Source organism: Cebus imitator, unplaced genomic scaffold (genome assembly GCF_001604975.1).
Source record: "Cebus imitator isolate Cc_AM_T3 unplaced genomic scaffold, Cebus_imitator-1.0 Scaffold45, whole genome shotgun sequence".
Lineage (NCBI taxonomy): Eukaryota > Metazoa > Chordata > Mammalia > Primates > Cebidae > Cebus > Cebus imitator.
Genome location: NW_016107360.1, coordinates 12,036,143 through 12,062,127, shown reverse-complemented (window position 1 = coordinate 12,062,127; position 25,985 = coordinate 12,036,143). Strand labels below are relative to the sequence as shown.

General features: G+C 39.2%; 2 protein-coding genes across 9 annotated transcripts in view; one reads left to right on the top strand and one right to left on the bottom strand.

Moving 5' to 3' along the window:
* JAZF1 (JAZF zinc finger 1) overlaps positions 1–10,303 on the top strand; it is a 342,724-nt gene extending 332,421 nt beyond the window's left edge. For both annotated transcript variants that reach the window (XM_017526875.1, XM_017526876.2), the window contains exon 5: positions 7,896–10,303. In XM_017526875.1, the coding sequence (XP_017382364.1) occupies positions 7,896–8,072 (177 nt within the window). In that variant the 3' untranslated portion in view covers positions 8,073–10,303. The remainder of the gene's footprint in view (positions 1–7,895) is intronic.
* Positions 10,304–11,581: 1,278 nt separating this feature from the next.
* Positions 11,582–25,985, bottom strand: part of TAX1BP1 (Tax1 binding protein 1) — an 85,977-nt gene continuing 71,573 nt past the window's right edge. For 3 of the 7 annotated variants that reach the window (XM_017526868.2, XM_017526871.2, XM_017526869.2), the window contains 4 exons: positions 25,646–25,817; positions 25,130–25,278; positions 12,804–12,886; positions 11,582–12,198 (listed from right to left, as the gene is read on the bottom strand). In XM_017526868.2, coding sequence (XP_017382357.1) covers positions 11,997–12,198; positions 12,804–12,886; positions 25,130–25,278; positions 25,646–25,817 — 606 coding nt within the window. In that variant the 3' untranslated portion in view covers positions 11,582–11,996. The remainder of the gene's footprint in view (positions 12,199–12,803; positions 12,887–25,129; positions 25,279–25,645; positions 25,818–25,985) is intronic. The other 4 variants (XM_017526870.2, XM_037737931.1, XM_017526872.2 and 1 more) reach the window with 2 other exon arrangements.

Below are 25,985 nucleotides of genomic sequence, written 5' to 3'. Positions count from 1 at the left end.
GCCAAATGCCTTCCCCGATGGATGGCCCCACAGGTGGCTCACAGGGGACCACTTTGAAGTTGTAAAAGCCCCAGATGGCTCCCAGAGCCCGTTGGGGACTGTGGTAGGGTATTTAGCGTCCAGCTGAGGAAGTTCTTGCCTCCTGCCACTCACTGGCTTGAAAGGGGATTAGGAGAAAAAAGGTCTTTCATATTTTTCTCACCAAACCACCCACATCAACTGCAGCCGCCTATCTGCTGACCCAGGTCTCTGAGGGCCTGACTGGGCATCATGGGCAGCTGGGGGCGCTAAATTCTCTATTAAGGAACGGGGACAAAACGACAAGAAATACCACAGTAGTCAAGTATGGGACTAGAGGGCATTTTAAAAAACAAAACTGCAAACTTCCCCATGCGATGTTAGCAGCTCTTTAACACCAACGGTGAGCTAGAAGTATAAAAATCAGAAATATACCTGGCATGCTTGATGAGAGGCTAATTCACTCACAGCATAGCAGATTGACTATTTTTTTAAAGCCTAAAAAAATGGTAGCATAAGCACTTACATTGCCCCTTCTAAAATATGTGTCTCTGAACACTAATCTATTTCAGTATTTTTCATAGCTGCTGTTGATATCAAAGCATGGCACAGAAATGCGTCGCAAAGTTAGCATTTTTTAGGCTTCTCCTACTCTGTACCATTACACTTCCATCACACAAACTCCAGATGCTCATTGTTTAAACTGAATTCAACTCCCCGGGATGGAGATGTGAGCAGCCTCTGAGGGCTGGCGAAGGAGCCCTGCATTTGGGTCAGAACAGGTCTCAGGATGCATCTGTACATTCTATGTCAGAGGCGCGGAGTTGGGAAAGGAGGCAAGGGCCACTCAAGGGTTACCGTGGGATACAAAACATCCACGGGATTGTTGGACAAGCCCATTTTTCCAGAGGGCAGCGCTTCATTGCAGAAAAAGACCTTTTCCTTCTTTCTTGATCTCTACAGAGAAGGCTGTGAGTGGCCCCTCCCTGTGCTGGTCTCCCCGCAGCCGTTCCTCCTACCACTGCCATCCTGCTGCCAGCTCTCCAGGGCCGAGCAGCAGGCTGGGGGTGTCTTGCACGTTGGCCATGTTAAAAGGGGGAGCTGGCCGGGCACCATGGCTCATGCCTGTAATCCCAACACTTGGGGAGACCAAGGCGGGTGGATCACGAGCTCGAGATTGAGACCATCATGGCCAACATGGTGAAACCCGGTCTCTACTAAAAATGCAGAAATTAGCCAGGTGTGGTAGCACATGCCTGTAATCCCAAGCTACTCAGGAGGCTGAGGCAGGAGAATCATTTGAGCCAGGGAGTCGAAGCTTGCAGTGAGCCGAGATTGCGCCACTGCACTCCAGCCTGGTGACAGAGGGAGACTCCGTCTCAAAAAAAAAAAGGTCAGGGGAACCAAGTAATGACCTGTACTCAGGCTGACCCACCAAAAAAACAAAGGAAGTACAAGCTATGCCCTGGGTTCTGGGCAGAGGGTGCGGGGGAGGCATTCCCTCTCTCCCATCTCTAGCTCCATCCCTCTATTCTTCTCATTCGAATCCTTTCCTCCTCCTCCCTATTTGTTTTGTCATTATTCTTTTGCTTTTCTTTCTCTTGGGTTTTGGCAGTTTCTCAGTCGTCTGTGTCTGGGTTAGTGGGGGCTTTTTTGAGTGTTCTCTCTCCACCTAAGGCCACTGAGAATTCAGGGAGCCGTGAGCTGAAGGGACTGCCAGCTCCAGCCCCATTAACTGGCAGGTGACATGGGTGCCAGTTGGTGGTCCTGATCCCCGTGAGGGAAGCGTGTTTCCTTTTCTGGGCCAGAATGCCAGGTCATGATACACAGGGCCACAGCAGGCTTGTGACCACACCTCTGACTAGGCGCTGGAGATGAGCTGCTCCTACTCCCCAGAGCTGGCAGCTGGCTCTTTCTGCCCCAAAGTAACTGGCTGGAAGGCAGGACTGTGCACCAGTGCCATTAGTATTTCATCTTACTCACTGCATCCTTGCTGGCTTGGGAACTGCAGAGAAGAGGGTGGGATGAGCTGGGTACTGTGGGCTCGGGCAGAATCCAGAAGTGCTGCCATCTCCTTTGTTCCCAAGGCAAGTCGGATGTTTCTTATTCCCTTGCTGCTGCCGGCAGCCGTCTCTGCCAGCCGAGTCTCCTGGACGCTGACTCAGGATCAGCAGCCCTCACCATTTCATTGGCATGTACAGAGTGGAGAGAAGATGAGGTAGCAAACTCCCAGACCTCATGCCGGGTAGGGAACGGGAGAGGGACTACACAGTAAAGCCAAGTCTCCACATTTCCTTCTCACGTCCACTCCTTGGCCTAGGACTCTCCCTGCCCTTAGTAGACAAAAAATAATGTTTCCCTCAATCATCATTAAGTTCTAGTTACAACAGATTCTCTAACAACAGAGAGATTAGCAAGAGAAAAACAGAAGTTTATCAACATGTGTATTACATACACACATGGGAAATAGACACCCAGGGAAGGGGTGTCTCACAGCTTATACATCGTCTTCAACAAAGAACAGTAAGTACATTTTTAGAGAAGTAATGAAACAAAGGAAAAGGACTTTGAGTCTGTGGGAGCAGCAACTGGTGGAAGGAAAAAAGAAAAAAAGGCAGCAAAGGCTTGTTAGAGTATTAGCTTGTTAATGTAGATTCTTCTGGTACCATCTGGTACCATCTTCCAGCCCAATTAGGGTCTAAAGTTCTCTTCATTGGTTAACCTTTGATCTCCCTGGAAGAAGTGGGTGGGCTATCTTCTGTCTTTGTAATTTGTGTCCTGTTTTTAGACACACACAGCGTGAGCAGGGAGCCTTCCTGCATCTGCTGCTGCTTAACGCCTTCAGTTGAACAGTCCTTGTGGCAAAGAGGCATATTTGGGTGGCATATTCCGGTCCCCCGTCCCTTCCTCTCACCGTCAGTATCTCTCATTTTAACCCCGCTCGCTTCTCCAGGCACAGCTCCAGTGCCGCCGCCTCTGGGAGCCCTCTCCGCCCCTCATAGGTAAAGTTCTCACCCTTGGACCAACCACATGCTCTTTCGGCATTGAGGCACCATCTCCCATACTGCCCCCGTGCCCCTCATAGCTCACTGTCCTTCCTGAGCACCCAGCACAAATCGCAGATGTGACAGATGCTCTGAGGGCAAAGGAATCAAGGCATAGCCCACGGGAACAGGGAAACGCAAACTCCCCAATGAGCCCTGGAGCCCCAAAGCCGTGGCAGGATTATTTTCTTTGGATTCTTCCCAGAGGTGTTCCAGACCTTAGCCCACCGCCCTTGCCCTGCTCATGCTAGCCTGAATTCAGGGAAAAGAGAGAGGACCTCCCTTCCTTATAATGCAGATAGGTTTAAAAGATGGACTGAAGTGCTTTGAGGTTTTTCCCTATGATAATTTTTATGTTAGAATGGTGAGGATTAAAGGAATTTTTTAAGATTTTTTGTTTTGTTTTTTAAGAAATGTAAAACAGAATAACCCCCTGTCCCCCAGTCCTCTACTGCATAGAGGACATTGCTTCAGCGACAGACAGACCCAGATACACAGTGTCCCATTTTCAAGCACTGAAAACCAGTTAATGATGAGGGAGTGCTCACAAATTAACAGCAAGTGGAAAAAAGAGGTGGGGGGATATGTGTGGAAAAAATAGTGAAAAGAAATACGTCACATATTAACAATGATACTATCTGTTCTTTTTTATGCTCTTCTGTGTTTTCTGAATTTCTGCAATTATCTAACTGAACACATTACTTAAATGACTGAAGGAATAGACAATTCTTTTTTTCCTTAAGACCCCACCCAATTTGCAGGACGGCCCTGTGTACTGCTGTGCAGTGTCCAGTAGGGACCTGCGTGCACCTCGGCCCTCCTGCTTTCTGGAGCTGGTAGGGTGTCCACACTGCGGAAAGGGGCTTCACTTTTAACCCCCACCATTATCACTACTGCCACCCCCAATTTGTTTTTGTTTTAGGTGTTTTTTTTTTTTTGAGATGGGATTACAGGTGCGCATCACCACACTCTGCTGATTTTTGTATTTTTAGTAAAGACAGAGTTTCACCATGTTGGTCAGGTTGGTCTCGAACTCCTGACCTCATGATCCACTCGCCTTGGCCTCCCAAAGTGCTGGGATTATAGGCATGAGCCACTGCGCCCGGCTCCCAATTTGTCTTTTTACTCTTCTTCCTCATCAGATCCCCAAGCAACTTCATCTCCTCCATTGTGTACAACATGCAGGCCCCTGGGAAATTGACCATTGGTCTTATCTAGGACAAGTGTCACATGTTGTACACATGAAGGCCTGGGTATCGACAACAAAGATCCCACACAGGAAAGGACAGGACGGCCCAGCTTGGCATCTGGACTTGGGCTTCATTATTTGATTTGGAGTAGACTTTTTGGAATAGCCTCTAAATCGCCTGCTGTCTATTGACTATACCGTCAGAGGGGACAGGTAGTTCCTAATGGTAGAACCCCCCACCTGAGTCCTCCTTTCTACCTCCTACCTTACCCACTTCCTTCCCTTAATAGCTTCATGTCACAGTATCATTGTAATTCACAGTTTTCTCCAGACTGTTATCCCAGTCCTTCTTCCCAACTGGTAAGATTTTTCAAATACCACCAGCTGGTTGTTCTACTTAATGAGTACCTATCACCTTAGGAGACTATATGAGGAAATACAGACTATGGAATCAGACATCCCTGGGTTCCTATTCCAATTCTGTCATTTACCAGCCATGTGATCTTGGCCAAGTCACTCACTTTCTCTAAGAGTCAATTCTGTCATCCAAAACATGAGTTTTAATTAAGGCAATTGACGTCAAGTACCCAGAATGATAAGCTCTTAAAAAATGTTAGCAGCCTTCCTTGCTGTTTTGAAGTTTTATTCCATTTTTTTAAGACCAAAGAATTTCAGCAATTTCAGCATTTCAGGTTTCCTGCCATTATTTTTGTTATTAATAATATTTTGGAAAGATCAAAGTTGTTTCAGGACTGATAAAATAAGAAACTTTGGTGGATCTTTTCAGAGCTCCTCTGGTCTTGGAAAGAGGAAGTTCCCGTGGCCTGTAACTGAATGGATGGATGGGGGAAATGTTTTAATAGAGTCTGACTTGACCTTGCACTAACATTTGTGAGAAGGGCAACGCACTGACACTTGTGAACATTTTGAATCACAGCAGCAAAGACAAAGGAGTAAAGGCACAGCAGGTTCCATGACCAACCCTGGAAATACCTTATGTTTCTAAATGTTCTTCCTGACTTTTCCAGAGTAATAAAGCTGCTGTCTGTGTGGTGTTGGCTGTGTTTTCCTCACAGTCTCACGCCAGACACACAACATAAGGTTTACATTCAAGCTGGGAATGGGCCACAGCGCTTGCTGGAATCCCCTTAGCTCTGGCTTGTCCTTCTCTTGGTGAACGACAGATCTGGCTTCACATTGGACTGGCTTCTGTGGTTTTAGCAATTTCTGGTCTTAAAATCTTTTTTTAGCCTAATTAGTTATAAAAACTCAGGCTTGTTTGGAATGGCTAAGCCCTGATACCATTAGAGTTGCTATGCCTTTTTCTTGGTTAATGCTTTTGTTTTTGATGTTCTCTATTTTCTGACAAGGTATGAATGGTTGTGGGGCACAGAGGTAGCTGGATTCTTAGTGATGTGTCTTGCATCAAGTTCCCCATGAAAACAAGGACATGAAATGTTTTAGCAGCCTTTCATCCACAGAAAAGGAATGTGCTAGGTCCCCGATATTTGTTGAGCTATAAATGGGATATTACTAAGCAGGCAGGTGCACATTCCTAGCATTTGTAAGCCAGGACACTTTCCACCATATTAAAGTTGGAAGTGTTTTTCTAATGGTCATAAAACTAATAATCACTCTCACACACACACACACACACACACAGCTTAAAACAGTTATCTTTCACAGTTCCCTGGGCTGCCTGGCTCAACAAGGTGGTTCTCACCTGGGGTCTCACGCAGTTGCTCTAAGACACCAGCTGAGGCTAGAGTCATCTGAAGACCTGCTTGGGCTGGACACACACGTTGGCCTCTTCACTCATGTGCCTGGGTCTCAGCAGGGATGGCTGCAATGGCCAGGGACTGGCAGGGCATATCTACCTGTCAAACATCTCAGTGGGTCTGATTCTGTGACTGCCACTCCCCTCCCCTTTACTGCCCCAGCAGGCTCTGAAACCCCCAACATGCCTCTTAACAAGACAGGAAGTACCTATGTTTGAAAGGATTGATGTATGAAGAACAAGGCTGAGGTGCAGAAGGCCCAGAGAGCCAGGTGTTCAGGGCAGAGAAAGTTTGTCCTCCTGCTTCAAATCACTGGACAACCTTCAGACTCTGAGCATAGCCAACTGCTAGCTATTTGGCACCCCTGGGCTCAACACAGTCCAGCAGAGTTCTCTTCCAAGGACTTTTTAAAAAAACATTAATGTGCACTGCACATCTCTAATGTAATAGTAATCACCAAACATTTATATTTAGAAGCAACTTTTCTTCCAGACTAGTGAGGCATATACTTGGGAAATGCTGTTCTGACTTCATTCACTCAGAGTTACTGAGCATCTGCAGTATGCCAGGCACTGTGCTGGATATTCATGAGACAACAGCAGGGAGCTGTTGTCTGTTAGCTCTTTAAAGGCATTCCATCAAGAGTGGGAAAAATATTGGGTTGGACTCCTTTAGCTGGGCAAGGGACTGGGCCTACCAGGACTGGATTTAGGCAGTATTTTAGGAAACAGCTCACTCTCCTAAAATCTGTGCTCAATAACTTTTTGTCTCAAGCTGTCTCTTCTGTGTTCCCTTACTCTCTAATCTGACAATAGCTGACTTGGAAATTAAGAGCTATGCTCAAATACCACATCTCTGCCATCAGTTCTTAAGTCTTCCACTAGTTACTTAATACCCCTGAGCCCCTTTCCTCCCCATTTAATTGGGATGAGGATTACTGGTTGTTAAATCTGTAGAGAGAGAATCTAGGAATGGAGTCTTACATAGAATATGCTGGTGAGCTAGCAAAACCGATTAACAGAAATTCAGAAAGCATTTTGATAACCTTAACATGCAGATGCTAAGAAGTCCAGTCTTAGTGACTATACAAATAACCTTAAAATTTTAAAGTTCATTGTATGTTTGGAATGCAGTACTTAAGGTAAGGCCCATCTAGCCACAGGTGCTTACTAAACATGTACAGGTGTGCAGGGGGGCAGGATTTGGGCAACAGGTAGCTTCCACAGTGGCATCAGAGATACTGGCTTCCTGCAGAGCAGAAAACTGACAAAAACTCCAGTTAAGGCATGGTAGGGAACTGTTAACACAGTTGTCTGGAAGCAAGACGTAAATTTTTTTTAAAATAGAGACGGGGTTTCACCCTGTTGGCCAGGATGGTCTTGATCTCTCAACCTCGTGATCCACCCGCCCCGGCCTCCCAAAGTGCTGGGATTACAGGCATGAGCCACCACGCCCGGCCATAAATTGTTTTCAAATCAAAAATTTATATATGTCAAACTTTGAGATGTGCCCTCATATTTTTTTTTTGTTGATCATGCTGAGGATTTGTATAGAATTGTTCACTGTTAACTTTCTTTAGAGTGGAAAAGATTCAGAGGATTTTCTTTCTACAGTCTGTAAGTCTGTAGAAATATTGGAAGAAATCAGCACTTCCATTTTCAGAGTAATTGAGGCACATCTGAAATTTCGAGTCAGCAGTGTGTGTGACCATCTGCACAGCCCATGATCAGCACACAACTGGAATCCTTGCAAAAGCCTGCGCTCTGAACAGGTGCCATCCAGGAACTACGAACCAGACCCAAATGGAGGTTTCCCAAGTTTGACATTCTGTGATTCCATCTAATAAAATTTCTGTATTCTCCACAGAATGTGAATGGCATAAAGTACCACGCTAAGAATGGTCACAGAACACAGATTCGTGTCCGCAAACCATTCAAATGTCGCTGTGGGAAGAGTTACAAGACAGCTCAGGGCCTGCGGCACCACACAATCAATTTCCACCCCCCGGTGTCGGCTGAGATTATCAGGAAGATGCAGCAATAACATGCTGGTCATAACTGTGCCAAGAAATCCTCACCAGCAGTTGCTGATTTTGAAAACAGCCACCTTTTTTCAGGGGAAGCATTCAGCAACCCTTTAAAGAAAAAGAATTAAATGCATGCTTTAAATTTTTTCTGTAATTTTGGAATGATGTATCTTTGTAGAGTTAATGATTTTGTACATTTGCACATGTAATCATCATACCCATTTTCATTACTTTGATATAAGGTGCTAAACAAAAAAGCTCTAGGTTCTTCAGCACATTTCCCCCAAAACAAAATAAAATTGAGGGCATGTGGCATATTGTTTAATTGTACTGCAGTGAAATCAACTGGGGGGAGGAGGGGCTGGCACTGAGATTTTTTTTCAAGATTGTAATGTGATTGAAGTTTTCAACACATCAACTCACGTATGTTCAAAACCAAAATAATACCTTCATTATCAAACTGGTTACCATGCCTTACATAATGGAGTTAGTATTTGTGAGTAGAAAGACTTTAGGTAATGGAAATATAAATAAGAATGTTTAACATAATATGCTAAAAATATTTTCATATTTAAATAACATACATAAAAGGTGTGCTTTCTGTGTTTTATATTATCTTGCAAATCCTTTTGCCCTTTAAAAAGCTGAAAATCTTGCCATCTGACTTACTAGTCATTTTAGTGTTATAAATGGCATTTTTTTGTACAAAATAGTCTCTTCAGTTCATTCATTCATTCATTAACACACATTCATTGAGTGCCTGCTGGGTGCAAGGGATTCAATCTATGCCTCTTGATATCTGCGGACCAAGATACCAATTTAGTGAAATACTTTTCCTTGAAATCTGTTAGGAAACACTTTGAAATACTTAAGTGCAAATTTTGTGTGTGTGGAATTTAGTTATATCTTCATCTCCAGATGAAGTTTTAAAGCACTTTGTAGTTCTCTATTGCCAACAATTTAATGATGTTTATGTGTTGCCAATTCTTGCAACCACTGCCCTACCAATCCTGTGGGTTGCAAATCAGAACTAAAATTCTAAGCATGTTTCAAAGAGGAACATTTTTGTTAAGACCCCTATTGCCTCTTCTTCATGCTCATCATTTTTGAGACTTTTCTTGAAAGGCACTTTTCTCATCACATTGTAGAGAGGTCTGCATTCTCATTGGAAATGTCTGTTTAGCTTTATAAACACTTTGCTGAAATATGAAAATGAGCCTTATTGACAATTAAGTGCTTCTTGCAGCAGGTGGTCAAAGCAAAGCATGACTAATACGACCCGTTAGAGTAACCTACATCTGGACCATTCCTGAAGTTTTTCCTCACCAACAGTACCATCATGCCTTGAGTGTTCTTTTCTCCCAAGTGCTATTCCTTAAACATGAGAGTTTACCAGTTGCCTAATTATGCAATAAAAAAATGCTTTGTGATAGCTAACTGCCCATAAAACAAACTCAGATTGCTCATAAAAAATTATCTTCCCATGTTCCCATCTGATGAAAAATCTTACATCACATATAGCTAGGAAGCAGGGGTCCCTCCTCAATTTTCAGACATTTTGAAAGGATGACAATTCTGTTAGCCAGATGAGTAAACCTCTATATTCATAAGTTCTGAATCCCTCATAATGAGGAATTTTAAAGTATTTATAAAGACACTGCCCTCTAAAAATTTCCTCAGATCTGAAGCATGGTCTTGGTCCTGAATATACAGTGTTATCCTATGTTTAAAAGGGTGATCCAGACGACATGAGAAGCAACTAATTGGTGCATAAGAAGGCCCCACTTGGCTATTTCATATCTACCTACAATTGACCAAAAAAAAATTTTTAGGCCAGCAATTATTATTTAGCTTCGCTCCTTCTAGTGCAAAGAACTGCAGGCTGGATCAGTAGTTTAACAGCTAAACAGTCATAAAATAGTCATTGTGCATGTTAAATTTCTTTCAATGATAAAACAAATTCCAATTTCTATTTACTTATTCATTGTGACAGTATTACTAAACAGGTAAGGATGGGAATATTTTGTTATACTGTGTATAGTGAATGTATTGTACTGTGTCTGTGAAAACTGTGCTTTAAATTATATTTTCATATGTTTTGTTGGGGACAGAGCACATTAAGTCTGAAAGCAACAGAGGTTTGTATTAGAATTAAAGGCAACTTAATCAAAATTCCTGTCAAGAAAAGCTGCTTATAAATGTAAATGAAATCACATTTAAAATAAACTGCCTCTGACCCAAAAATAAATATGGCTCTTTATTTTCCTTAGTGTCCTTTATGAAATCCAGTATCAAGTGGAAATATATCCATTCAGTTCCTTGTTCTATCTCAGGCTCTTCAGGTGATGCATGTTAAATTTTTGGTTAGATTAGGCTGTATTACTTTTCTGTCAATCACAAATTACTTAAACTGGGACCCAATAACTATTTTAAAATAAGTTCTAGGCTAGTAAGGATGAACAGCATCTACTACTGGAATATTCAAAGGATACTCTTGGATTAACATGGTCCATAATTATTACCTGCAACAAAAATGCTCCTACTGTTGAACATATTGTATCTAAGTACATTCTGCTTGTCATACAACCTATCAGGAAGCTGAAACTTCGAATCTCCAAAGCTACTGCTTCCTAGGACTGCTGTGTCCTAACAGCTGGCATCTGAATGCCTAATACTGGTTTGCCCTAGACTAAAATACGTTTTTAAAGGATACTAACAATACACAAACTCTGCTTCCACAAACAAATACAAATTACATAATATGCTACAGTTCACATATAGCAACCCAGAATGCCACCAAGTCGAAATATTAGGTTAACATCTTCAATAGCTAGTTCACTCAGAACAAATGTAAACTATTTCGATAACTACAAAAGCGGCAAAATCAAAAGTTGGTACTTTAAATTATTCACATGCACATTATAAAAGGGAAAGAGAATACAGTTCAGAAGTATTTTAAAGGCCCCAACCAAAAAAAAGATGTTTAAGATGCTAGGTTAATGAAAAACTTTCACAAATAAATTTGACAACAATGAAATTACAGATCTCAGAAAATGTGTCCTCTTTACTATTAATGAGAGCTCTATAAAGCAGACATAACTGAAGCAACATATTACTTTGATCTGGGTTTATGCATTGTACTTTTAATCACTTACTGAGAATATTTCAAATTTATATTCTCATCAGAAAATTTTAAAAAGATACTGATACATATTCTGTAATTTTATGCCACAAACACCCCTGTTATGAGATTATTTAATATGAAAACAATTATACTGACATCTCTTGTTCCATTTTCCTATTAGATATATACATACAATTTCTAGATAGTTTAAAAATATTCAGATTATTCTAAAATTTTGTCATAAAATTAGCAAAATATGCCTCCTGTTAATTGCTAAAACCAACATTTCACATATAAAAGCATGTGATCTCATTCTACATGCAGCTCCATTTCTAAAAATTAAAAACATCATTTAATGGGCTATAGAGCTATCTGTATTCAAAGAACTACTTCACAAGATTGTTATGATAAATGCTTTTTATTACATAATATTTAGTAGTCATGCTCAATCAACAAGGTCAACAGAAACTTGTAAATATTCTGCTAAATAATCTAGCACACCATACACATTTTTCAGTGCAGTAACATTCAAATAATCCTTGTATCCTTTATTCAGACAATTCTGCAAACTAGGGAATAAATAAAGTTATGAATGCGTAAGAACTTTTTTTTCAAGCAGGTAAGATTAACAGAGATTAAAATGTATTGATAAGTCAAAGACTGACCCTGATCCTAGTAACACCAAACTCAAAGTAGCTCTTGGTCAGAAAGTGCAACAGAAGGTGCATGAAAATCGCCACTCCATGGTTTCTCAGTGGTCTATTTGAGGTGATTTTTTTAAAACCACTAAACTGTATTAACTCATAATAAAAAGTAACTAGTCAAAATTTAGAACATTCTGATCAAAATGGGTCTGCACATGCCTTTCAAACACCTGCTGGTCATAGTCAGGAGGGAACTGCTCGCTGCACATTGGGCATACCTTCCAGTGACTTTCAACATGTTCTTCAAATTTGCTCTGATCATAGTTGGGAGGAAACATTAACTCACAGAGGGGACACTTCTTGTGAACATCAAAGCTTAAAGAAAAAGGAAAGAATTACGTATTTCTAATAAATGTAGAATAACAATGACTTGTCCATATATGACAAGGTTCCGTTTACCTAGTTAGCTGATTATAATACTAAACAACCTACCTTAAAAGTCTTTACTCCAGAAACCTCTTTCTCTGCTTCTAAATGCTTTCTATAGACAATTGTGTAACCTATTTATAGAGCCTCTAAATTTAGTTTTGCAAGTAGATTAACAAAACCTTTGTTTCCCCTTAAAACCTCCCAAATCCAATCACAATTATATGAAACTAAGCTTAGTACCAAGATTTCTTCCAGGTTTAACATTAAGTGCCTTTATAAGACTGTAAGGATAAATACAACTCATAACTTCCCACCAGTGTGTTTGGTTTAATAGCTGAAAGTTTTTATGGCACTGGTTCTCAAATGACTGTATGCACCAGAATCAGTTGGAGGACACATTAAAACACACATTGCTGGGCCCTATGCCTGGTGTTTCTGGTTCAGTCAGACAAGGCCCTATAGGTGCATTTCTAACAAGTTCCCAGGGGCCACCCTTTGAGAACCACTGGCCTATATAGCCCAAATTCTACAAAGGAAAAGAAAAAAACTACCTGGAATCAAAGCAAAAGCCTGTCCCATGCCCACGTAAATGTTGACTTGGAAGATCTGGAGCAGTAGGTACATTCTCATCTTCCTAGGGGAAAAATAATTTTGGAACTTTTAGGAAAAGCAAAACCAAATAAAATTCCTTAATTCAATAAAGCACATATTGACAGTATAAAGGATGATTACAATTCAGGAAATTGTCTCTCGTTATCATTTAATTCGACTTTCAAATAAACATGTTTGAAACTGTGCAGAATATTTCACTATGGACTAACAGTGTGGTGTTCTTGAAATAAAAAGCAGTAGTCCGCGCAATAGAGATGTACCATACCTGTATATGTAAATGAAGCTGAGAACCGTAGAACTTTTCAAACCTATATATGTAGGTAACTTTTACTGACTTTATCATTCTGCAGACTGGCTGAACACTTTCTTTCTTTTGAGATAGAGTCTCATTCTGTTGCCCAGGCTGGAGTGCACTGGCACAATCTCTGCTCACTGCAATCTCTGCCTTCTGAGTTCAAGCAATTCTTGTGCCTCAGCCTCCTGAGTAATTGGGATTACAGGTGTGCACCACCATGCCCAGCTAATTTTTGTATTTTTAATAGAGATGGTTTCACCATGTTGGCCAGGCTGATCTCAAACTCCTGGCCTCAAATGATCTGCCCTCCTTGGTCTCTCAGAGTGCTGGGATTACAGGCATGAGCCACCACGCCAGCCCTACTTTCATAAATATTCCACGCTGGCCCTACTTTCATAAATATTGTCAGGCTGCATTATTGTCCCAACTATTCTCATTTAATAAATGTAAGCTTAATTGACAACAAAGTGTCTTTGTAAAAATACATCCACTGCATGATATGTAGAAATCATAAACAAGGGAAAACTAATAAAATGTGTGAGTTTGTATATGTGTATTCTTGGGCACACACAGCAGCAAATCCAACTGGATTAACACGTTAAAGCAAAGCAATGCACTAAACGACAAGCCTCAAAACTCTGATGTAGAGGAACAAAATCCAAAATTAAATCTTTGAGAGGTTGTCAAGTGAGACTTTAAAAATCTGTGCACCTGAGTTTTAATCACAAAGAAAACACTGATTTGGATTCCCATGCCTGCATCCCAGCAGTCGATCTTTAGAGATCTGTACATGCTACATCAACATCCAAACACACAGGCTCATTTAACACTAAAACCAGCCACATCACTTCAACTGCCCATTTCCTTTTTACCTCTCACCAGCAGTTAGCTGCTCTCATGTCATGAACTGACGGCACATGGCCAAGTGTAGCCAGCACTGATGGGAGTCTGCATGTTACTAGGTAGGCATGCTTGCCCAGAGCTGCTATTAATGGACCAGTTAAGTTTGTCATGGGAAGGAGTACCAAAAAAGTGTATATGGTGTGAAGTGCAAAGTGAACAAACAAAAGACAAAAATGAGTAATTTTGGTACTTGACTATCCTTCTGACAATTTTCCCTCTTGAAAAGTAAAAGGAGAGGTAAAATACTTTTGTTTACCTATGAGTCCCATAGGATACAACTGAGCAAAAGGACAACAGGACAGAAAACCTAATGGGGGACTAGACTGGGAGATAAAACACAAATACTTTATATACTTCAAAAATTCAATCTTCAAGTAACTAAAATCCAGACAGCTTTTAAATCTGTAGATACAAAGAAGGAAGATGATAAAGTAGTTGAATTTGCTAAGCTTAGTATATATGACAGTAAATTCTAATTCTGTGCCAGGTTACTCTCACTCACAGATTTAGGCCTCCCAGCAACAATCTTTGAAACACTGAGTATGCTTCAGTAACTACAAAACAGTGATAATGAACATTTTCTCACTCTTCTTTGAAAAAAAAAATTTTTTTTGAAATGTTGAAGAAAATAATGGGAAAAGATAAAATGGGGTAAGTCTTGATATTCTACTTTTTAGAATTTTTAATGACAAATATTTAAAATAGAAGACAACTTTCTAGGGGCCAAAAATATAATGGAACCAAAAATCTCCTAACCTCCTTTCCCTGTTTTATAATAGCTAACAGCCTATACCAATTTACTACTTCCATGAATCAGCTAAAAGTAGAATTTGTAGCTAAGGTTCCAGACTCAGACAACCTGTCAGACATGTTAACCCTACTCCTTAAATACCTGCAGGGGAAAAAAAGTAGAAGTAATTTATACTTTCTAGGTCATATATAATTTGACAATTATAACCCTATTATTCTGTTATCTTCTACCACCCATTACCTAATAAAAGGGGAGAGGAGCTCAAGAGTAGAATTCTACATGTTATAATGAGAAACAGTAAGTTCTCATGCAATAAAACATCAACCATCTACTCAGAGCATAGGTTGAAATCGCAGAGTATGCAGTATGCACTGTAAGGCGCCAATATATATAATAAAGTTTCTCATGATATAGACAGACAAAATGATGAGTGAAATCTTCACCCAAGAAAACATTTATTCTATTTTACTCAACAAGCCTGGTTAGTTTCAGAACCACAGTAGATTTAAAATACTTTGATTGGGAAATGAAGCTATTAAGGCAGGCCCACTGCCAGTTAAAAAGAAATGCTGAGAATAAGAGAAAAGATACGAACTCTAAATATTCAATGTTAGGCATTTCACTATTATTAACAGATCACACAGCCTTACTCTACATCTTAGATACCATATATTGATATTTCAATTAATAAACCTTAATCATCAGTTCTATTAAATATTGCTTAAGAAGGCCAGAAAATCATATATTGTTTTAGAAATATTTCTACCCCAAATTATTAAATTATCAATTTCAGCAGTGAAATTTACAAACCCAAAGGTTTTTTTTTTTTTTTTTTGAGACAGAGTTTCGCCCTTGTTACCCAGGCTGGAGTGCAATGGCACAATCTCGGCTCACCGCAACCTCCGCCTCCTGGGTTCAGGCAATTCTCCTGCCTCAGCCTCCTGAGTAGCTGGGATTACAGGCACGCGCCACCATGCCCAGCTAATTTTTTGTAGTTTTAGTAGAGACGGGGTTTCACCATGTTGACCAGGATGGTCTCGATCTCTTGACCTCGTGATCCACCCACCTTGGCCTCCCAAAGTGCTGGGATTACAGGCTTGAGCCACCGCGCCCGGCCAAACCCAAAGGTTTTTAACAGTGGATTTTAAAATATCACCACCTGGTATTTTAGCTAAACTGCTAAAATAATCTTGTGAGCAAATTTGATTATGAATATGGTACTGAAATATATTTATGAACAATTCTAAATTTTAAGAAATACCTTTTCAGAAAACTTTTATTAATATTAATCCATTTAAAGGTCTAAGCCCCCTATTGTGTTCATGTACCTTTATACCCATCAACACAATACTCTTTCCATTACAAACTGGTTTTAAGCAAAGGAAACAAGCTACGATAAACTGACACTCAATTTGAAACTCAAAAACTTGTCATTATCTGCTCAGGATATCCTCTGTACAAAAACATTCTTGTTTTCTTATTGAAAGCATGTAACCACCTTGGACATTTGAAATAGTTTTTTTTTTTTTAAACAGGGTCTCACTCTGTCTCCCAGACAGACTGGAGTGCAGTGGCATGATCATGGTTCACTGTAGCCATGACCTCCTAGACTCAAGCAATCCTCCCATCTCCGCCTCCCAGGTAGCTAGGACTACTGGCGTGTACCACCACACTCAGTTTTTCAGAGACAGGATCTCACTATGTTACCCAGGCTGGTCTCAAACTCCTGAGCTCAAGTGATCCTCCCACCTTGGCCTCCCCCAAAGTGATGAGATTACAGGCATGTGCCACCTGTCTGGCCTGATAGTAAAATGGGTTACAACCTGTTGGAAAATAAACCAGGGTTAGATCACACTAACTTCAAAATGCAATCATGATCATATATGGTAGTTCCTCAAAAAATTAAAAATGAAATTACCATGTTATCCAGCAATTCTACTTCAGGGTATATACCCAAAAGAACTAAAAGCAAGGACTTGAACAGATATGTTCAATCGCTAACCTGTATTCACAGCAGCATTATTCACAATAGTCAAAAGGCAGAAACAACGCAAATGTCTGTCGATAAATACACTGATAAACAAAATGTGGCATATATCCACAGAGTGGAATATTATTTACCCTTATGTAAAAGGAAGGAAATTCTGATACACATTTACAACATGGATGAACCTTGAAGACACTATGCTAAGTGAAAAAGCCAGTCACAAAAAGACAAATACAATATTATTCCACTTACATAAGGTACCCAGAGTAGTCACATTCAAATTTTCAGGGGATGGAGGAAGACAGAATGGGAGTTGCTCTTTAATGGGTAAAGAGCTCAGTTTTGCAAGATGAAGAGTTTCTGGAGATTGGCTGCACAGCAATAAAGTTAACATTACAGAACTATATGCTGTAAAATGGCTAAGACGGCAAATTTTGTTATATTTATTTTACCACAATAAAAAAAAAGCCATCTGTCATGATCAAGTTATGGCAATACATACTAATGGGTTAAAGACTGAGTTACATCATCTGAATCATTAGTATCCAGACTGTGGGGCTGTATCTACTCAGCAGCATTTCCCAAGCTGTGTTGTAATTCTACCTTTGCTAGGAACTATGAATTGAAATATTTAGTTATCCTTCAGAAATTAGTAATGAATATTGAAGAAGAAAGTTTCACCACTTAAAAAAACTCTTACTAAGTTGGTAATTATTACTTTAGTTCAAGAGCATTCACTCTAAGAAATTTATGTATTTGCTAAGGTCAAAATCAATACATAAGAGAAGAGAGAGTACCCAATGACTCTGGGTAACTTCTATTTAAAACAAGAGATACTCCTTACCCCTCAGAACTCTGTTTTACTATGCAGTATTAGTCAGTATTCCTCCCCTTCTTATAGATGTTACTGTTTATGCTTTGCCAGACATTCATTTCTAGTAATGTATCAATGATGAAATAACATTGAACTATATAATTTATCTAAAAGTATTTAAAATCAGAAAGAAAATAATTGTGCAAATGTTTATGTTTTTAAAAGTTTTATTTTGCTAAGATTTTCCAAATCTCTATTCATTTTCAGAAATTTTAGTTACTATGCTCCATATTCAAAATTATCTCAAAGTACACTAAAAAACAAATATAAGGGCTAAAACTATAAAGCTCGTATACGAAAACATAGTAAATTAAAAACCTTAGAGAGGCAATGGTTTCTAACAGAAAAGTATAAGCAACAAAACAAACACAAATTCAGCTTCACTAAAACTAAAAAGTTTTGTGCTGCAAAGGGCACCATCATAAAAGTGAAGACAACCCACAGAACGGGAGACATATATGCAAACCATATTATCTGATAAGGGGCCCAATTTGAAAACGGCGGAAGGATTTGAACATTCTTCCAAAGAGGATATACAAATAGCCAGTAAGCACATGAAATATACTTAACATCATTAACCACCAGGAAAATGCAAAGCAAAATCACAAGGATAAACCACTTCACAAAGACAAAATAAGTGTGGCTGAGATGTGGAGTAAGTGGAACCCTCATACACCAGTGATGGGGAGTAGAGTCATGCAGCCACTGCCGAGAATAATCAGGCAGTTTTTCAAAAGGTTTAGGTAAACATAAGAGTTCTCACAAGACCCAGCAGTTCCAATCCTAGGATTTCCACTCTAGCAATTACTACTGGTGGAACTGACCTAGTAATTCCACTTTCCCCAAAGAAGTGAAAAGGGTACTGAAACAAAAGCATATACACCATGGCCAAAAGGTGAAAATAATCCAAATGTCTAACAGATGAATGGATAAACAAAATGTGGTACAGGTTGAGTCCCCTTATCCAAAATGACTGGGACCACAAGTATTTTGAATTTTGGACTTTTTCAGATTTTGTAATACTTCATTATGCTTGCCAGCTGAACATCCCAAATTTGAAAATCCAAAATGCTCCAATAAGCATTTCCTTTGAGTATCATGTCAGCACTCAGTTTCGGATTTTGGCTGCTCAGTCTACACATCCAAACAAAGAAACCAAAAAGAATAAAACCCATTCCTCATATTAAACATGGATGCATGCTCAAACATGGGTAACTTTGAAAACATGCTAAGTGAAAGAAACCAAAAAAGGTAACAATTTTATGATTTGACTTATATGACTGAACATGCAGAACAGACAAATCTACAGAGAAACAAAGTAGACTGAGGGTTGCCGGGGCTGGAGGGAATAGATGGGAAGAGGTAACTGCTACAGGGTACAGGGTTTCTTTTGGTGCTGAGAAAAATGTTCTGAAATTGAATATAGTGATGTTTGCACAACTCTGCGAATATATTAAAAACCACTAAATTGTATACTTTAAGTGTCAAATTGCATATGTGAACTATATCTCAATAAAGCTATCATCGAAAATTAACTACTTTTCTTTTTTTTTTTTTTTTTGAGACAGACTCTTGCTCTGTTGCCCACACTGGAGTGTAGTGGCACAATCTTGGCTCACTGCAACCTCTGCCTGCCAGGTTCGAATGATTCTCATGCCTCAGCCTCCCAAGTAGATGCAATTACTTGAATGCGCCACCACACCCAATTGTGTGTGTGTGTGTGTGTGTGTTTGCAGTAGAGATGGGGTTTTGCCATACTGGCCAGGCTGGTCTCAAACTCCTGGCCTCAAGTGATCCACCTGCCTCAACCTCCCGAAGTGCTGGGATTACAGGCGTGAGCCACCATGCCCAGCCCAACAATTACATTTCTATGATAACCTGGATTTTAAATAGTTTAATAGGCAAAAAGTGGAACAAACACATCTCTCTAAACTCATTAATAACATTTAAAAAGCTTCTACCATATAAAAGGCATTATACTAATATGGTATAGAAAAGGGAATATTCAGCATTAAGAGATGCCAACCAGCTATATATTATCTGTTGGAAATAACTGTGTATAAAAAATTTTAAATGGAACAGCAAAGAAACTCATTTAATCCTTCTGATGACGAATTCAATTACAGGCTGAGTATCTTTAATCCAAAAATCTGAAAAGCTCTGAAATCCAAAATTGTTTAAGTGCTGACATGACGCTTAAAAGAAACGCTCACTGAAGTACCATGGACTTCGCATTTTCAGATTAGAGGTGCTCAAACTGGTAAGTATCCCAAAATCTGAAAAAAATCTGAAATCTGAAATACTTCTGGTCCCAAGCATTTTGGATAAGGGATACTCAAACTATTTTTTCCTTTGTTGCTTATGCTTTTGATGTCGTATCTAACACACCACATTCAAGTCATAAAGATTTATTACTAAAACACCAAAAACAATGAGCAACAAAAGCCAAGATAGACAAATGGAATCTAATTAAAGTCAGAGCTTCTGTACAGCAAAAGAAACCATCATTACAGCAAACTGGCAACCAACAGAATGGGAAAAATTTTTTCAGTCTACCCATCTGACAAAGGGCTAATAACCAGGATCCACAAAGAACTAAAACAGATTTACAAGAAAAAACCCCATTCAAAAGTGGGTGAAGGATATGAACAGACACTTTACAAAAGAAGACATATATGAGACCAACAAACATGAAAAAATGCTCATCATCACTCGTCATTAGAGAAATGCAAATCAAAAACCACATTGAGATACCATCTCACGCCAGTTAGAATGGCAATCATTAAAAAATCTGGAGACAACAGATGCTGGAGAGGATGTGGAGAAATAAGAACACTCTTACACAGCTGGTGGGAGTGTAAATGAGTTCAACCATTGTGGAAGACACTGTGGCTATTTCTCAAGGATCTACAAACAGAAATTCCATTTGACTCAGCAATCCCATTACCGGGTATATACCCAAAGAACTACAAATCGTTCTACTATAAAGACACATGCACATATATGTTCACTGCAGCACTGTTTACAATAGCAAAGACCTGGAACCAACCCAAATGCCCATCAATGATAGACTGGACAAAGAAAATATGGCACATATACACCATGGAATACTACACAGCCATAAAAAATGATGAGTTCGTGTCCTTTGCAGGGACCTGGATGAATCTGGAGACCATCATTCTCAGCAAACTGACACAAGGACAGAAAACCAAATACCACATGTTCTCATAGGCAGGTGTTGAACATTGAGAACACATGGACTCAGGGTGAGGAGCATCACACATTAGGGACAGCTAGGGGGTGGGTTAGGGGAGGGACATCAAGGGGTGCGAAGGGTGGGGAGGGATAACATGGGGAGAAATGCCACATATAGTATACACCTATACAACAACCCTGCACGACCTGCACATGTACCCCAGAACCTAAAGTAAAATAAAAAAAGATTTATCTGTATGTTTTGAGTTTTGTAGTTTAGCTCTTACAATTTAAAGTCCAATTTTGAGTTAATTTCTATACATGGTATGAGGCAAGAGTCTAATAGCATTCTTTGATCGAAATGGATATATAGTTTTCCTAGTACCATTTGTTGTAAAGACTATTCTTTTCCTCTTGAATTGTCTCGGCACTCTTGATAAAAGTAAACTGACTGTAATCACACACTCAGAAAACACATTAAAATTAAAAAGACAACATATGAAAAACGGCAAGTTTGAGAAAGACAAAAACTCAGTGCACCATGATAAATGCAAACAGAACTTGACACTCTCAAGCACTGGTTCTCAACCATTTTGGAGACACAGACCCTTCTGAGAATAAAAGCTAGAACTCACCCCAAAAAAAAAAATGTCTATCAACAAAAAATGTCTTCAGTTTGGGGGTTCATAGTGAAGGGCTCATATGGTTTCAAATAAGCCACATATTAATAGAATGTGTGGGCTTTAGTCTTTAAGACAGGCGAAAGAAATGAAGGTAGAAGAGAAACACTAAGAAATGCAAGAAGTTAGGAAGTTTAAAATTGTGTATCCCAAACATCAAAAATCATATGATTTTCACCTAAAGATTTTGTTAAATGCAGTCTGATTCTCAGTAGGGCTACGTGGGGCAGGAGATTATGCATTACCAACAAACTCCTAGGAGATACCACTACTGCTGGTCTACCAAAAACTTTTTTGAGGAGCAAGGATTTAGAACAATAGTTCCCAAAACTAGGTATGAAAGTGCTGAGGGCATCACAGTAAATTTAGAGGGTTACTGTGGAATAATTTTAATTTTCCAAGAATATTATATATGTAGTATACAGAAACACTCATTTGAGTTGGTCTCCAACATACGATAGTTAGACTTACAACTTTTGAACTTTAAGATGGTACAAAGCAATACACATCCAGCATATTCCTCAACTTATTATGGTGTTACATCCCAATGAACCCACTGTAAGCTGAAAATATCTTTCAAGTCAAAAACACATTTCAACTTATGATGGGTTTATCAGGACGTAACCCCATCATAAGTTGAAGAGCATCTGAATTGCTCATATACCACATGAACATCTACAATAGTTGGAGATGGCTCACAGATTAAACTTTAAATAGTGCTAAACATTCCTTTCAATGACATCTTATCTTTGAGATGCTGGTTCTGGCAGCTGCTGTGATACAAAGCAAGTGCCACACTGTGAAAATCAATGAGAAACAGGAAATGAAGGTGGCTTGTCCAATCTGATTCTAAGGCTTGAGGAGTTGTACAATGGCCAATAGTCACACACATCCCATTAGTAACTACTTATTTAGGAATGAAATAAAGACATTAATTTTCTTTAAATTTATGTGTATTTTTTTTTAATGGCCACTAAATTTGTTAGAAGAAAAATACTTAACAGTCATTAAGTCCTCACTTAACATCACAGAACAGTTCTTAGAAACTGCAACTTTAAGCAAAAGGATTTACAGCAGGTTGAAAGAAATAACATCATTTCTTTCTTTCTTTTTTTTTTTTTTTTTTTTNAATGCAAATCAAACCCACAATGAGATACACCTCACACCAATCAGAAAGGCCTTCATTTATTTATTTATTTGACAGAGTCTCGATCTGTCACCCAGGCTGGAGTGCAACGGTGTGATCTCGGCTCACTGCAACCTCCGCCTCCTGGGCTCAAGCAATTCTGTGCCTCAGCCTCCCAAGTAGCTGGGATTACAGGCACTTGCGACCACACCTAGCTAATTTTTTATATTTTCAGTAGAGATGGGGTTTCACCACGTTGGCCAGGCTGATCTTGAACTCCTGACCTCAGGTGTTCCACCCACCCTGGCCTCCCAAAGTGCTGGGATTACGGGTGTGAGCCCGTAATGATTTCTTTCAACGTCAGTTCATTACGTTAATGACAGAAAAAACTGGTTTTGTTATATATACATCATTTTGTTTAAAGTCACAATTTCCAGTAACTTATATATGACATTAAGTGAGGACTTACTGTATTTCTTTTGGCCTAGGGGTTACTGTGAAAAAAAAATTACTGAGATGCTAAGGGTGCCATGAACTAAGAAAGTATGAAAACCTCTGGTTTAGTCAATTTGACAGGTGGCTAAAACCACAGCTTCTCTAGCCAATCTCATGAGGTTCCATCCTGTCTCTGCCCACAGCAGCTATGTGATTTGGGGCAAGCTATTTAATCTGTCTCTTGGTTTCCTCCACTCTAAACTTGTGAGAGTAACAGTTCCTACCTCATAGGACTGCTATAAAGAACAAATAAGTGACTCTATCTAAAGAGCTCAGCATTAATGGCAAAGAGGCGTATAGAAATGTTTGCTGCTGTCATAATTATGATGTTAAAGTTATTACAATCATTAGATAAATGAGAGTCACAAAAGGTTTTTGATTTGACAATTGACCACAGTTTCTGGTGCAGAAGAGCAGAGATACGGCAGGTGTAGGCACTAAGGTAGGCTGAAAAAGTAGGTAGGTCACCTCAACCCTGCCTCAAAAGTGCTAGGGCCTGTGGCTATTAATCACTCCCAGGTCAGAAACAGAAAGAAAACGGGTCAACTCAAATTTGCTTTCCTTATTCTTACTAAAATTACTTATTAAAACACCTCATTTGCAAGTGATTTTTGTTGTAATGACGAGAATTTTTTTTGAATTCTGAATGTACATAAGAATTACCGTCTAACGTGAAAAATCTTCTGACTGCAAAATAAAGTTACTCAAGGTGTGCATATTAAGAGTCCTCCATCTCATTACCAAATCTAAGCATGTCAGCAAATGAGCACAAGACTCTAACACTGCTTCTCATGGGTTTGCAGGAGGGCAAAGCACACAGATCAGAAAGAACATTCTGCTAATTAAACTGAAGCAGATGACTACGGAAGAGAAGGGCTTGTCACATGTAACATCTGTGCCAAGAATGATCAGATTAAATATGCAAAATGTGAAGTAAAGGTGTGAAAAAGCAGTAAGATGATACTCTAGACCTTAAATAGGCTACAAAAGTTCTGACAGTTTTCCTAATTATTCCCAGTAATGGACATAGGAGGCCAAAAGGCAGGAGGGAGAAATACATTTTTCTCCATTATGGGTGTTGAGCACTGGGGCTAAAATCATGCCTGCCTGAACACTGATCAGTTTCTGCAAAGGTTAATAGCAATTAAATGCAGCAAACTAGATTAAATAAGAAACAGGTCATGATACCACTGTACTTGCAAAGAGCACGGTAAAGCATTTCTTTTAAATTCATCTTATGCACAGGAAATCCAAAAAGAGCTGCTATGAAGAAAATAACCTATTATCCAAAAAGAGCTGCTGTAGGGAAACAAACCTATTCATTAAATGGTGAAGGAATCTCTTAAATAAAATTTATAAAATAATGGCATGCTATACAAACTTACTCAATTATCATCAGTACTGTGTTGGTGCCAGAGAATAAGAAATCCTACAAAAATACTAAAGACATCTCAAATAGTATTTCTCCAAAAAAGAAAACCACCAGGATACATATACTTCTCTCTTTTTCTGACTCAAGAGTCCACACTGAAATCTAAAAAGGGATGTAAATGCTATAATGAAAAGATGTATACTGAAGCATAATATTGCCATTAACACTTTGCTGCTCCTAGCCTAGTACATCTATAATCAAAAAAGTATAGTAAATTACTTAGTGATTAAGATTAAACTATCTGATAACTATAATATTCTAAGATTATTCTCTGAACTTAATCTTTTACTTTAGTATATAAATCCTAAAGAGTAATCTGAAGCATACTGGTAGATTTTTCAAATTTAAATACAAGAAGGTTTTTTAAAAAATCAAATAGGCAATTGTGTGCAGGCACAAGCACACACTCTCCTTCCACACACACGCATGTACGCACAAAGATACACACATCCACACATACCCTTACCTCTCTACATAAGCCAGAAAATAAAAGAGGGTCAGGCTCATACAATGAAAATTCAATTTACTTTGCTATCCTCGGGGTCCTCTAAGCCATCAGGCCGACTAAGGTTTCGGGCAGGCTGGCTGCAGACAACATTGTCTTCCAGTCCCCAAGAGGGGACTCTCACAGGTGGCCTTTGTATTTCATCTGGGTAAAAAGCACCATCTGCTCCATCTGTAATAAAATTTTTGGAAGGGCAGAGTGAAACTAATTACTAAAATTAATGTCTCTACGTATAGATATGATGAACAGGATATAAAGAACCACTTTGGTACATCAAAAAAAATAGATGTTTTTATTTTTAACCCAGGTGGTTTTTTAAATTGTGAACTATATGTAATTAGCAAATAAACTACTCATCTCATGGTGCATCACTTCTAAATGAGGTCAGTTACAGTGTTAAATACTAAAACTGCTAATTATACAAATAAAATGTTTGTCTTAGAGTTGACTGTACCAGCAATTTGCTAATCCATGACAATATAAACCATAAAAAAATCTCCAGATGCAGCTAACCCCAAACCAAAAATACTGTAATAACCTCTTGTTTCCTGAGATGCATAAGGATTACCATATTGCAGAACTGGTTGTGCATTTGACAGTGTGAGAATATAATCATTTTGCTCTGAACATGTGTTGAAACATTGAGGACTCTGGGAATTCTGACCTTCCATTTTCCTTTCTGCTTGATTTTCTAGACTCCTTGTAAGTTCCTGAAATTAACAAAAACAAAGGTGAATAAGCAAAGCAATAAAAAAAATACTTCATAATTACAGCAGTATTAAACATCTAGTCAAAATATAGCAACAAAATTATTTCCCATTATGAAGTTGGAATGCAATTGGAAATACAGTTAGAAAAGCTGACTCAACTTCTCATAA